This window comes from Magnusiomyces paraingens (assembly GCF_902498895.1).
Source record: "Magnusiomyces paraingens strain CBS 517.90 genome assembly, contig: contig3, whole genome shotgun sequence".
In the NCBI taxonomy this organism is placed as follows: Eukaryota; Fungi; Ascomycota; class Dipodascomycetes; order Dipodascales; family Dipodascaceae; genus Magnusiomyces; species Magnusiomyces paraingens.
The window spans coordinates 3,319,886-3,332,328 of record NW_022474069.1 but is presented as its reverse complement, the minus strand read 5'-3'; the positions used below and the strand labels follow the sequence as shown (position 1 = coordinate 3,332,328).

The window sequence follows — 12,443 nt, the reverse complement described above, 5'->3', positions numbered from 1 at the left end:
GAGAGTGATCCGACCTTCTATCGGCTCGATGAAAAGGAAAGGATAGAGACTATAAAGAGGGTTTTACACATGCCCCATAATATTAAATGATTTGATTAATTGGTGGCAGATGTAACAACAACAATTGTCTTTTATTTTAAAATTTGGTTTTTTTTATTTAGTTTTGTTTAATGAAATAACTAAAACGGCTTTTAAAGGGTAATTTTAATTCCGTATGATCAAATCAAAATTCCAACTTTTTTTCTTTAGGTCTTTAGTTTCTTTTAGTTCTATTAGTAGATATATTCCGTGGGTTATGATTAGGTATATGTCCAATTGTGACATGCCATAATGAAATGAATGGTGCAACTTGTGGAAGGAAAGACAAACTCTCAATAACTCAATAATAAATCCAAAAGTTACACTAACAGTACTGTTAAGTAGTATAAATATATATATATATATATATACATTGTTATTGTGACACAACTTAAATGTTTTAATTGTTAAATAAACTATAATTAAATATTTAAAATCATGTGAAATTAGTGTGGATAATTTCCAAAAAAAAAAAAAAAAAAAAAAGTTTTGTTACAACTTATAAAAAAAACATTTGTTACATTAAGAGCTCTTACTATATATAATTTTTTTTCTTTTTTTCTTCTCTGTAAGCAGTAAATGACTTAGTAATCAAATAGAATATGATTAAATTAAATTAAATTAAATTAAATTAAATTAAATTAAATAAAAAATCGGAAATCTCCATGTATGTACCTTTTAACTTAAAAAAAATGTATCTAGCCTCCGGTACCGGAGAGCGGTTCGGAGTTCCGGTTATATTTATTAATTTTTTATTTTTTACTTTTCACTTGTTTTTGAGCTAACTGGTTGGTTTGCCGCTTTGCCATAAACTGTGGCTCAGCTTATCCGTTTTCAAAATCTTTACATTTAAAGGTGTATACGACACACTCACACACACACAAAAATTCCGTCATTTAAAACGGCCATTTCGTTCTATTTAATTACATAATCGCGCACATACACACACTGATAACAAGAAGAAAAAAAATAAAAAAGTTATATTAAATATTGTGTTATTACACGTGACATGTCATCATTTCTTCTTATCATGATTGAATTTTTTTTTTTTTTCCTTTCAAACCCCACAGAATTTTTTTTTTTTTTTTTATCCTCAATCGCCAGTGGATTTGATTGCCCTTAGACTATATGGGAAAAATCATTAAAAATAATATTTGATTGCCTTTGCGGGCTTTAGAATCAAAAAAAAATAAAAAAAAAATAAAGAAAAAACACCGTTTCCTTATTTCTATAAATACTCCCCAAGATCCTCTGATTTTCCTGTCTTTTTTCTCCTTTTTTTTTTTATTTATTATTATCACAATATTTCATCTCAATCACTTTCAAAACTCGACTTTTAATATTTTCAACTCTTCCCTTATTTATTTAATAACTATAAACTTTAAACTATACAACTTCTTCAATAATTACAATGTCTCTTGGTCGTTTCATCGTTTCTCAGCTCAAAGCCGCCAACGCTGCCTTTAACGCTTCTCCCGCTGCCCGCGCTTCCATTGTTTCCTCCTCTTCCTCAGCTCGCCCCTTTGTCGTGGCCAACAATGGAGATTCCCCATCCTCCTCTTCCTCTTCTGGTTGTGAGTGCGGTAGCTCTGGTTCCAATACATGTGCTTAAGTTTTAAAGCTTAAATCTTAAAGCTTAAGGCTTAAGGCTGTACCAGAAAATGAGTCTGGCTTAAACTCATCATCATCCACTTTGCATTATTATTCCCAACCACTACCACTATTTTATGTTACGACTGCTTATGATCTTTTAATGTCCTGTTTATGTTTTTTTTATATATGTATAATATTTGATAATATACAAACCTTGTTGAAATCTTTAAAAAATGTCTTAGAAATCTTTAAAAAAAAAACCTTGTCGATATGTACACCCCATATCTGATAAAATTTAACTATAACTTTAACTTTAATTATTGTAGATTAAATTTAAAAATTATTACTCCCAATCATCATCACTATCCTCATCACTCACACTCTCCTTGACAGCCTTACTCTCATCATTCTTGTTCAGCTCAAGCTCAGCCTCCTTCACCTTACTAGGCAAATCCAAAATTGAAGGCGTCTTGGAAACCAAGTCATAAGATGCTTCCGATGACGGACGAGAAGACCCAGGCGCCGATCCAGTGCCAATTGGAAATGCCTTAGGTGATGCCTTCACTGTCATAGTCTCTCCATCATCTTCATTCACATCATCACCAGTAGTCTTATCCTCAGACTTGACCTCTGGCTTAACCTCTGGCTTGACCTCTGACTTGACCTCTGGCTTGACCTCTGGCTTAATCTCTGGCTTAATCTCAGACTTAACCTCTGGCTTAACCTCCGATTTAACTTCAGGCTCAACCTCTGACTTGACCTCTGACTTCTTCTTCTTCTTTTCATTATCCCCATCTTCTTCTTCTTCTTCATTACCATCATCATCATCATCATCTCCCCAATTAAACTCCTCGTCCTCGTTATTGCCCTCAGCTGCAGACTGTAGTAATGTTTTCCTCTTTTGTTCCTGCGCCTCAATCTCTCCACGCATATAGTAATACCGTGCCCAAAACTCGCCATATGATACCTTCCCAGGCCCAACAACGCTCTCCATCAACCCCCTCAGCTTCGGGTACTGCTTAAGATCCCCGGCAATCCGCTCTGTCGCACCCTCAACATCAAATGTCTTCTGAAACTCCGCATACCCAGGGCCTGGTGCCTCCGTGCTCGTAAATGGAGCAGCCGTCGTGTGCAGCGCATGAAGCTGTGCATCCACACGTGTGGTATAAATTTGGTCTCGAATATCTTCAGGCACATGAAACAAAACCTCACCAGAAGAAGCTGCTTTAGCCTCAGCTGAAGGTCCAGAAACAATAACTGCATCCTTTAAAACGCTCTGCAAATCGGTTCCCATCTGCAGTAACCGTTTTCCAGCACGGTTCTCCAGCTGCTCAAGGTCCTTGTCCAAATCGTCCACGTATTTCTGTGCGGCCGATGCAATCGAATCAAAAAAGCTACCTTTAGATGGAGGTTTTTCTGTTTTTGATTCTTCTGATGCATTTTCTGTTGTAGTTTCTTTCTTATCAACCTCCACCTCCTCCTTAGTTTCTTCTCCTTCAACCCCCTTCTTGACAGTATCTCCAATCAAATCATCCAGCTCACTCTTAAGCCCTTGTAACTCAAGCTTGGTCTCCCGAATAGTCTTGCTCAAAGTCTCACCTCCTTGTTTCTTGACCTTGCTCCAGAACCCGCCCAGAGCACTCCCCCATGCGTTGATTGAGTTCTCCAGCTGGTCCGCGGCCTTATCAAACGCCTCAGCGGCTGCTGCAGGGACCAATGGCTCAGGGGTAGGTGTAGTTTTCTTCTTTTCATCGGTAGACTTGTCCTCCTTTTTATCTTCCTCTGTTGGCTTATCAGATTCTGCTACAGAAGGAGAAGAAGAACTTTTATCGTCACTGACGCTCGTGGTCTCCATAATTGGCTCTGCAGTCTTTTCTGGTGCAGCTGTAATTGCACCAAGATGATCGTATGCCGTATCCATAATGCGTTTTTTTTTAATCTTCGTCCTGGTCTTCTTCTCCCTTGAGTATATCAAATGGTGTGATTATGGATTGTAATGATGATAAAGAAGACTTTAAAGTATGTGGTGGTTGTGTCTTAAAAAAAAAAAAAGAAAAAAAAGGTGTCGTTCTTGCTCCTTTGATTATATAAAACTTAACTATATAATTAATTTAAGTTAAATTAAATTAATCTTATTTAACAAAAGTTAAATAAATGTCAACCGTTTTTTTTAAAAAAAAAATCCTCCACTGCCAAATCACCAAAATCAGTTTTAATCTACCCACTACAAAAAATAAAAAAATAAAAAAAACGTTTATCCAAAACTAGTCATATAATGGATCCCCTAATCCCACCACTACGATTTCATGTCGTCCAACCTGACCTCTACTGCGGCTCATATCCACGGCCTCGCAACCGCCGCTTTCTTGAGGGTCTCGGGCTGACTGCCATTTTGTCCGTGACGCCGACACCGCTTGGCACAGACCCGGACGAGGACGCGTGGCTCGTAGAGTTTGCACGCGAAAACAACATCCAGTTAATCCACATTCCGAGTGCGCCAGCGTCGTCCAAGTCTAAGAAAAAGCGCGGAGTCCCGCTGGAGTATGATGTTGCCAGAAAGGCTCTCCAAGTAATGATTGACCAAACATCAGCCCCCCTCTATGTTCATTGCATGAACGGGTCTCAGGTCTCGTGTCTCCTGGTAGCGTGTCTGCGGAAATTGTCCTTCTGGTCCATGGCTGCCATTTCGGATGAATTCCTGAGGTACTGCGACATGGAGCCTGCAGATGCCAACTTTGTGGAAGGCTTTCGAGCGGAGATTAGTGTTCCGGAGGAAAAAGTCCCATGGATCTGGCAGGGGCTTTCAAAAACAGGGGTAGTCAGGCATCATCCTACTCTAAAATTTAATGACATGGCATGAATGAATGAATGAATGATGAATGATAATTATTAAATATACAAAAAAAAATTATTTTAAACAAAAGAAAAGGTTTTACATATTTATTGTTGATCCAAACGAAGACCCATACCCTTGAGATACTCAACACCATCTTCAAACTCCTTGTGCTTGCGGGCAGCAGACCAGTGCAGCTCGGCGCCCATGACCTCAACCACCTTAGGCAGAGCCTCGTAGGCAGCGCGGCAGTCCAAAAATGCCAGGCGACATCGGCGGGCCAAAAAGTCAACGGCGGTGACGGCATACTCATACTTGACGGCATAGCCAATTTCCTCCGACAAGAATGGGTAGGGCGATGCTAGTCTGGTGCCTCTGGTAGCGGTGACGACCGAGTGTGTGGAAGATGCTGGGGGGGTGGCCTCCTTCAGGCTCTCGGCAACAGTGTAAGCACGTGTGCCGTAGTTTTCACTCAAGTGGCGTGCAACCTCAGGGTCCAGAGCATACTTCTGGGCCAGGTGGATGTATTGCAGCGGGCTCCATTGGTCGGCTCCCACAAGCTTGAGGGATTCGGTGGCAGTCTTGGGCACGGGAGGTTCCAGCTTGCCAATGGCAATGGCTTCGTCAACAGCCTCCTGAGCCATTTGACGGTAAGTGGTCCACTTACCACCGGCAATTGTCAGCAGACCTGAATCAGAGACTGTGATGAGGTGATTGCGGACAAGAGACTCTGTGTTTTTGGCCTTGGGGTCGCGGACCAGTGGTCTGATACCAGACCAGGCCGCAAGCACGTCCTCGCGGCGCACGTCGAGCTTGCCCTCAAAGTATTTCGAGACTTCCTTGAGAATAAACTCAATGTCTTGTTCGGAGGGGATGGGGTTAGCAGAAATTGGAGAAGGCGAGTCGGTGGTACCAGCAATGGTAGAGCCTTGCCATGGCAGGAAAAAGATGACACGACCGTCAGAAGTGGCAGCATCTAAGAGACCCATGCGCTTGGGAGAGTAAAAGCCAGGGAGCACAATGTGGACACCGGACGAGGGAGCGACAATTTCTCTAACAGAGGGCTCGTCAAACTTGCGAATGGCATCGGTGAAGGGGCCAGTGGCATTGATGACAGATTTGGCACTGATGGAAACTTCTTCAGTCAATTCACCGTTAAGGTCCTTTGCCTTGACACCGATAATCTTGCCATTAGCGTCCTTTTCAAGGCCCGTGACTTCAACGTGGTTGAGGACAGTTGCACCCATTTCGGCAGCAGTGACGGCTAGAGACACATTCATGCGCGAGTCATTGTGGGAGCCATCGTAGTAGACAATGGCACCCTTGAGGGTATCAGAGTTAAGCTGGGGGAAAGCCTCGAGAGCCTTTGAGCGGGTAAGAAGGTAGGATGACTCGAGGTTTTGTTTACCGGCCAGCAGGTCGTAGCACTTTGTACCAACCCAAAAGTAGGGCAGCTGCCACCATGTGTATACGGGGATCATGATGGGCAGGGCAAATGAGAGATGCGGCGCAATGTCAAGAAAGACTTTGCGCTCATGGAGAGCTTCACGGACGAGCTGGTACTGGTTATAGTCGAGGTTCCAGACGGCCTTTTCAAGGTAGCGGACACCACCGTGGATGAGCTTTGTAGAACGAGAAGAAGTTCCTGAAGAAAAGTCATCGCGCTCCAAAAGAGCAACCTTAAGGCCGCGCGAAGCAGCGTCAACAGCAATGCCAGTACCTGTTGCACCACCACCAACAACGACAATGTCATATTCTGAGTTAAGTTTAGCGAGAAGGTCTTTACGAGATGGTGGAGGAAGAGCCGGAGCTGGAGGAATAATGTGCTTGTCTTCGTAGGTCAAGAGCTTTGATTGAGCGTGAGCGCGAGTTGTAGAGTTGTAGATGGCAGCACCTGCGAGAGCTGCAGCCGCAGCCGAGGTCGTCCAGACGAGAGAGCGGCGAGTAGCAAACATTTGGATATGAAGGGATTAAAAAAAAAAAAAAGAAAAGGAAAGAAAAGAAAGAAAGAAAGAAACTAGGGAATCCTTTTGAATTATGGAAGAAAATATTAAAAATTAATAAAAGAAGAAAAAATTTAAAAAATTAAAAAAAAAAAGTTTACGGACGGGAAATTCCCATGTATTTATGTGAAATTGCCATCACGTGGGGAGGAAAGGATGGGAAAAGACCGACGGGTGGGCATGAAAAATTTTTGCAAGAAAGATGAGGACGACGGCAATTGAGGATTAAGAAAAAGGCCTCAATGGATTGAAGGGTTGATTGATTCTGGCGTGATGAAGAATTGTTGGAAGAAAGGAAATGACAAGAGATAGTAGATGGTGATTACAACGAATTAAAGATCTGATGGTTTATTTTAGAAAAAAAAAATTATATATATATATATATTTATTTAAATATTTAAATAATAATAATAACAACAGGAAAGGATGATAATTTGCCAGTATCCGAAAAAAAAAACAAAACGGGGATATGTGCTCCGTCCATTGAGATGTGAATGAACAAAAAAGAAATAAATGAATGAATAAATGAATAAATATATAATATAAATGTAGTAGAAGACTGAAAAAGAGAGAAAAGAGAAAGGTTTTTTTTTTATGACTGAATCAATGAATGAAAAAATTAGAAGAAGAAAAAGAAAGATTTTATAATCAACTCTATATATATATTTATTTTATTATAATAATTTATATAATAATTATTATTATATACTTTATTATTTATGTGAATCCAAAATTCTTATTGCTACCAAAAGACTTTCAAAGTTTGAGTTAAAAGACGTCACTTTCTTTCTTTCTTTCTTTCTTTCTTTCTTTCTTTCTTTCATTTTTTGCTACTGCCTTTTTTCTTTATTTTTTTTTATTTTTTTTTTATTCTCGCGCCCCGCATAGGTAAATATGCTTTTGGTCAGCAGATTATCAAAGTAAAGTTTTATTTTATAAATATATATATTCTTCTTCTATTTCTTTATTTTACAAAGTTTATTGTTATTATTAATATACAGACATAATTATGTCTGGTCTGGTTTAAAATTGAAAAATCCATGACGCTGACTTGGTTTGACTGGCTGAGAAATTTTTTATTTTTTTTTATTTTTTTTATTTTTTTTTAAAAAAAAAATTAAAATCACAACGGCCCTGTCATTGTCCATAAAAACTATAAACGCCGCATAAAATTACCTTATAAGGAAATAATATGCGATCATCCATAAGCCTCACGAAAATAAATAAATAAATCCAATTTATTATATATATATTTTTTATTTATTCATATATATATATTCATTTAATTCGGTCTTCAGAATAAACACAAATATGACTACACCCAAAAAAAGACCCGTCGCTGCTTTAACTTCACCAGACCGAGACCTGGATTCTCAGGCCCCGTCCAAAAAAAAACCAAAAGTAGCGGTACCCACACTCTCAAAAGATACCTCCTACTCAACTAACAATCCTGAAATACCACCGCGTGCTCCTCCACCATCTCCCTCTATTACATCTCCAACCCTCAGCGATATTGCAGATGCCCTCTTCTCTCTGGAATCCATTACAAACTCCTTTATACCCAAATAATAATCATAATCATAATCATATCAATGCTATAGCATTCATCATATTAAAATAATACCCTATGTTCTATAAAAGAAAAAAAAAAGTCTCTATTCATCATACCTTATATTCTCGCAGCTACCTTGACCTTGTCATGGAAAAATTCCGTGGCCACCCGCCCTTGCTTATCGTAAACCCGCCCAGTAATAACTGTAAATGTTTTGGTCTCGGCAACAACAAATACCTCCATTTTGACTAGATCACCTTCACTAACAGCCCTCAGAAATGTCGCAGTTAGAGTCCGGGATACTCCCATCATCTTGGCTACCCGCTTAATTGGTACGAATATATCTATCGTCTTTTCCTCATCACTATACCCCTCCCAGTACCGATCAAACCCGGCCACTGCAAATGACGACAGATTATCAAACAATGTCACCTGGAACCCACCATGCATAGTCCCCCGAGGATTTAGCATTTCCCGTGTAACTGTCATTTCAAACTCGGCTCGTAAAAGGTACTTGCTCTGTGGATCTCCACTCAGATCTTCACATGAAATGCACTGTGCTGCTTCCGACGTTTTGGCTCCCCATGCGCTCATTGGCTCCGAGCTGTTGGATATTAACGGTGTTCCATTGATGAAGAGATTAACACGGTCTGCCCGGTTCGATCCGGGTCGTAAAGATGCTAGTTTTTCCATTGTTTGTAGAATAATAATAATAATAATAATAATAATAATAATAATAATAATAATAATAATAATAATAATAATAATAATAATAATAATAATAATAATAATAATAATAATAATAATAATAATAATAATAATAATAATAATGATAATAATAATAATGATAATTAAATAATTAAAAAATACTTTAAAATGGTTGCTAAAGTTTGTTTTTTTTAAAAAAAAAAAAATCAACACGCCCTCTGCTTGGGTATTTATAATCCTGTAGACAAAAACCCACCCCGAGTCCATTCGCCTCGGATGTGGGGTAGCAGCTATGTATATATATTCAGCTAATGTTTACCGAGAAATAACACATCCATCTTATTATGGGTAACCTATTATAACTTTAATTTTTATTAATAACATCAATAACTTATCTAACTCATAGTTACTAAACTTACAATAAATAACCAGATTTTACTTATCGCGCCATCACTTGGGTCTTCCCAAACCTTTTTACAAAATCAACCTTCCAACAAATAAAATAAAAAAACCTCCAACTCATTCAAATCAAGAACGCAACTCCCCTCCCCATGAGAGCCCCGCCACTTACCCACAACGGCTTCACTGCCGTAATGGCGGTTCTCATTGCTTTCTTGTCTGTAGTATCTGCTACTCCTCCATCCTCCTCCTTCTTCCATTTCACAGACTTCACTCCACTCACCCTGGACCAATTGGCCACAAACGCACGCGACATGTTCTACCATGGATGGTCAAACTACCTTCGTAATGCCTTTCCAGACGATGAACTTAGACCCCTCACCTGTGAAGGCCTCTCCAAAGACGAAAACGATCCTTCAAACATTGGCGTCAATGATGTCCTTGGTGCCTACTCGGTCACCCTCATCGATGCTCTCGACATGTTCCCCATTCTTGGAGACCAACAAGGCTTTGAACGAAACGTCGATCGTGTCCGCAAATACGTCTCATTCAACGTCTCCTCTACCGTCCAGGTCTTTGAAACTACCATTCGTGCAATGGGTGGCCTTCTCTCTGCTCATCTGTACGCATCTACCCCACGTCTCGGCCACCAAATACCAAACTATGACGGCTTCCTCTTGCACTTGGCATACGACCTTGCAGAGCGCTTACTCCCGTCTTTCAAATCGCCTTCAGGCATCCCATACCCCCGAATAAACCTTAAGCATGGCCTCCAGCCAAAAGTTTACCCAGGAAATATTACGGAAACTTGCACCTCCGGCGCAGGCTCCCTTGTACTAGAGTTTGGCCTGCTCTCACGACTCACAGGTGACTATCGCTTTGAAACAGCAGCAAAACGCGCTTTTTTTGCCCTCTGGCAACGTCGCTCAAATCTCGACCTAGTTCCTATGGCTATCGACGCAGAATCTGGCCTCTGGCTAGCTCCCATGACTGGTGTCGGTGCAAGCATCGACTCCTACTACGAGTATGCCATCAAATACCATGTCCTCTTCACATCCCCAGACTTTCTGTCAGTCTTCAACAGAGCACACCGTGCACTTTTATCTCATTCCTTTGACGGCTGGCTTTTCCATAATGTCAACTTTGAGCGCGGATCTACCGTCACCTCTTGGATCGACTCGCTGGCTGCCTTTTACCCCTCCATCATGGTTCTGGCCGGCGACCTTGAAAACGCTGTCCGTGCCCATCTCGCTTACTATAAGATTTGGAACACTTTCTCGGCCATTCCAGAGCGCTGGTACGCTATTCCGAGAATATACTCTTCCCGATTTACGTCTGAAAACGCTGTCAATCTTGAGTGGTATCCTCTGCGGCCGGAATTCGTCGAGTCAAACTATTACATCTACAAGGCAACAAAAGACCCATTGTTTTTGCAAATCGGAAAAAGCGCAATGGAGGACCTTGAAAAAAGAAACAAGGTCCAGTGCGGATACGCAGGTACCCAAAATGTCAAAACAGGACAACTATCAAACCGCATGGAAAGCTTTTTCCTCTCAGAAACTACAAAATACCTATACCTGCTATTTAACCAAAGCCACCCGCTAAATAAGGAATTCTCAAACTCTGTCTTCTCAACTGAAGCCCATCCGTTTTGGTACGACAAGGATATCATAAAACATGCAGGTGCACACAACTTTGAACTCCTAAGACGTGTCTGGGATAAACAGGAACAGCCACCATTGACTAGTCCAGAAATTACCAAAGAACAAGCAAAGCTTTTGCGTGAGCTTCTTGATAGCGAAGATACACCCTGGTATAAGAAAATGACAGTATCGGTGCTATGGGGCGACTACCGCAGCTCCTTTGAGAAGCGCCACCATAAAAGTCTCTTTGCAAGAATCCTGCGCAGGGCACTATACTACCTCAAAAAATTCAACTACCATTTTGATTCATACTTTATGCCCAGAGTCCTGGACTATATAACCAAAAAAAATGAGTATGCTATCCAGCACCAGCACCAGCAGCAAACCCTGGCGGTGCTGCCAGCAAAGCACACTAAACCATCTGCATCATCAACACTGCATAAAACAGCTGCACTCAAAAATCAAAACTATCATCATACCCGGTCACCAGCCTATTCATACAATAACCAGTGCGAAGTTTGGCGGCCGTACTCCGTGTTATACCCTGATTCGAGTGTTTCCGGTGCCATTGTGTCAACCCTGCAAATCCACTCAGGGATGTACTCGCCCATTGCATCTTCGCCACAGTTTTTCCAGCTCGACCGGATGTACATGTACAAGCGGCCGCGGTATTTGCGTAAGTACGTTTCGTTTGAGGATCGTCCTGGGTTCTGGGACCGCTACATTGCGCCCGAAGGCCAATGTCTTGCTCAAACAGCAGAGGCACCTGCATTAGGTCCACCGGCACAAAATGCAGGAGAGGTGGAAATAATGTTCATGCTGCAGGAGGGGACCCAGCGCGGGTCGGTGGTGCTGAGATATGGAAACGGAACAGTCGAGGCTACCAACTTGAATGGAATGAGAATCAAGTTGAGAGAAAGAGGAAATGGAGAACCTCCAAAGGAAGAGTATGTGGAGTACGAGGAAGAAGAAATTTACGATGAGGAGGATTGTGTATATGGGGAAGAAGATGAGGATCTGGATGAAAATAAAGATGAAGATGAAGTTGAAGTTGAAGTTGAAGAACAGGATGTGGATGACGATGACAATGAAGAAGAATACGATGATGATGAGGACGAAGACGAAGACGAAGACGAAGACGAAGACGAAGACGAAGACGAAGACGAAGACGAAGACGAAGACGAAGACGAAGACGAAGACGAAGACGAAGACGAAGACGAAGACGAAGACGAAGACGAAGACGAAGACGAAGACGAAGACGAAGACGAAGACGATAATGATAATGATGATAATGATGATGATGATGATGATGATGATGATGATGATGATGATGATGATGATGATGATGATGATGATGATGATGATGAAAAAGAAGACGAAGACGATAATGAACTGAAAGAAATAAAGCCTTTCTCCAAAAGCATACCCGACCCAGCGTTGCCGCTCTACGATATTATTGTGATTGATGGCATTCGGGTCCCTAAGCGTCTGCGGCTTCAAACCCTTTGGCTCTCGCGCGGCGTCGTAGAGCTCACGCCGCAAGGCCGGGTGCGGATCCAAAATTTTACCATAGAAAATATTGACGTGACCAACTTGTACTCATAAAAGGGGGTGTAAATGCATGAAGAATTTAT

At 41.1% G+C, this 12,443-nt stretch overlaps 6 protein-coding genes across 6 annotated transcripts; 3 read left to right on the top strand and 3 right to left on the bottom strand.

The window, feature by feature from the left end:
- Positions 1 to 1,489: 1,489 nt before the first annotated feature.
- On the top strand, positions 1,490 to 1,690 carry SAPINGB_P004327 (uncharacterized protein; the record flags this gene model as incomplete). Its single annotated transcript, XM_031999042.1, has 1 exon — positions 1,490 to 1,690. One exon carries the CDS (start codon positions 1,490 to 1,492, stop codon positions 1,688 to 1,690), a length of 201 nt encoding a protein of 66 aa, XP_031854933.1.
- A 324-nt stretch (positions 1,691 to 2,014) lies between these two features.
- On the bottom strand, positions 2,015 to 3,592 carry SAPINGB_P004326 (uncharacterized protein; the record flags this gene model as incomplete). The annotated part of the gene is made up of 1 exon (XM_031999041.1): positions 2,015 to 3,592. The coding sequence occupies one exon, from the start codon at positions 3,590 to 3,592 to the stop codon at positions 2,015 to 2,017; it is 1,578 nt and encodes a 525-aa protein (XP_031854932.1).
- A 354-nt stretch (positions 3,593 to 3,946) lies between these two features.
- Positions 3,947 to 4,531, top strand: SAPINGB_P004325 (uncharacterized protein; the record flags this gene model as incomplete). The annotated part of the gene is made up of 1 exon (XM_031999040.1): positions 3,947 to 4,531. The coding sequence occupies one exon, from the start codon at positions 3,947 to 3,949 to the stop codon at positions 4,529 to 4,531; it is 585 nt and encodes a 194-aa protein (XP_031854931.1).
- An 80-nt stretch (positions 4,532 to 4,611) lies between these two features.
- On the bottom strand, positions 4,612 to 6,459 carry SAPINGB_P004324 (uncharacterized protein; the record flags this gene model as incomplete). The annotated part of the gene is made up of 1 exon (XM_031999039.1): positions 4,612 to 6,459. The coding sequence occupies one exon, from the start codon at positions 6,457 to 6,459 to the stop codon at positions 4,612 to 4,614; it is 1,848 nt and encodes a 615-aa protein (XP_031854930.1).
- Positions 6,460 to 8,176: 1,717 nt separating this feature from the next.
- Positions 8,177 to 8,752, bottom strand: SAPINGB_P004323 (uncharacterized protein; the record flags this gene model as incomplete). The annotated part of the gene is made up of 1 exon (XM_031999038.1): positions 8,177 to 8,752. One exon carries the CDS (start codon positions 8,750 to 8,752, stop codon positions 8,177 to 8,179), a length of 576 nt encoding a protein of 191 aa, XP_031854929.1.
- Positions 8,753 to 9,318: 566 nt separating this feature from the next.
- On the top strand, positions 9,319 to 12,414 carry SAPINGB_P004322 (uncharacterized protein; the record flags this gene model as incomplete). The annotated part of the gene is made up of 1 exon (XM_031999037.1): positions 9,319 to 12,414. One exon carries the CDS (start codon positions 9,319 to 9,321, stop codon positions 12,412 to 12,414), a length of 3,096 nt encoding a protein of 1,031 aa, XP_031854928.1.
- Positions 12,415 to 12,443: the final 29 nt, after the last annotated feature.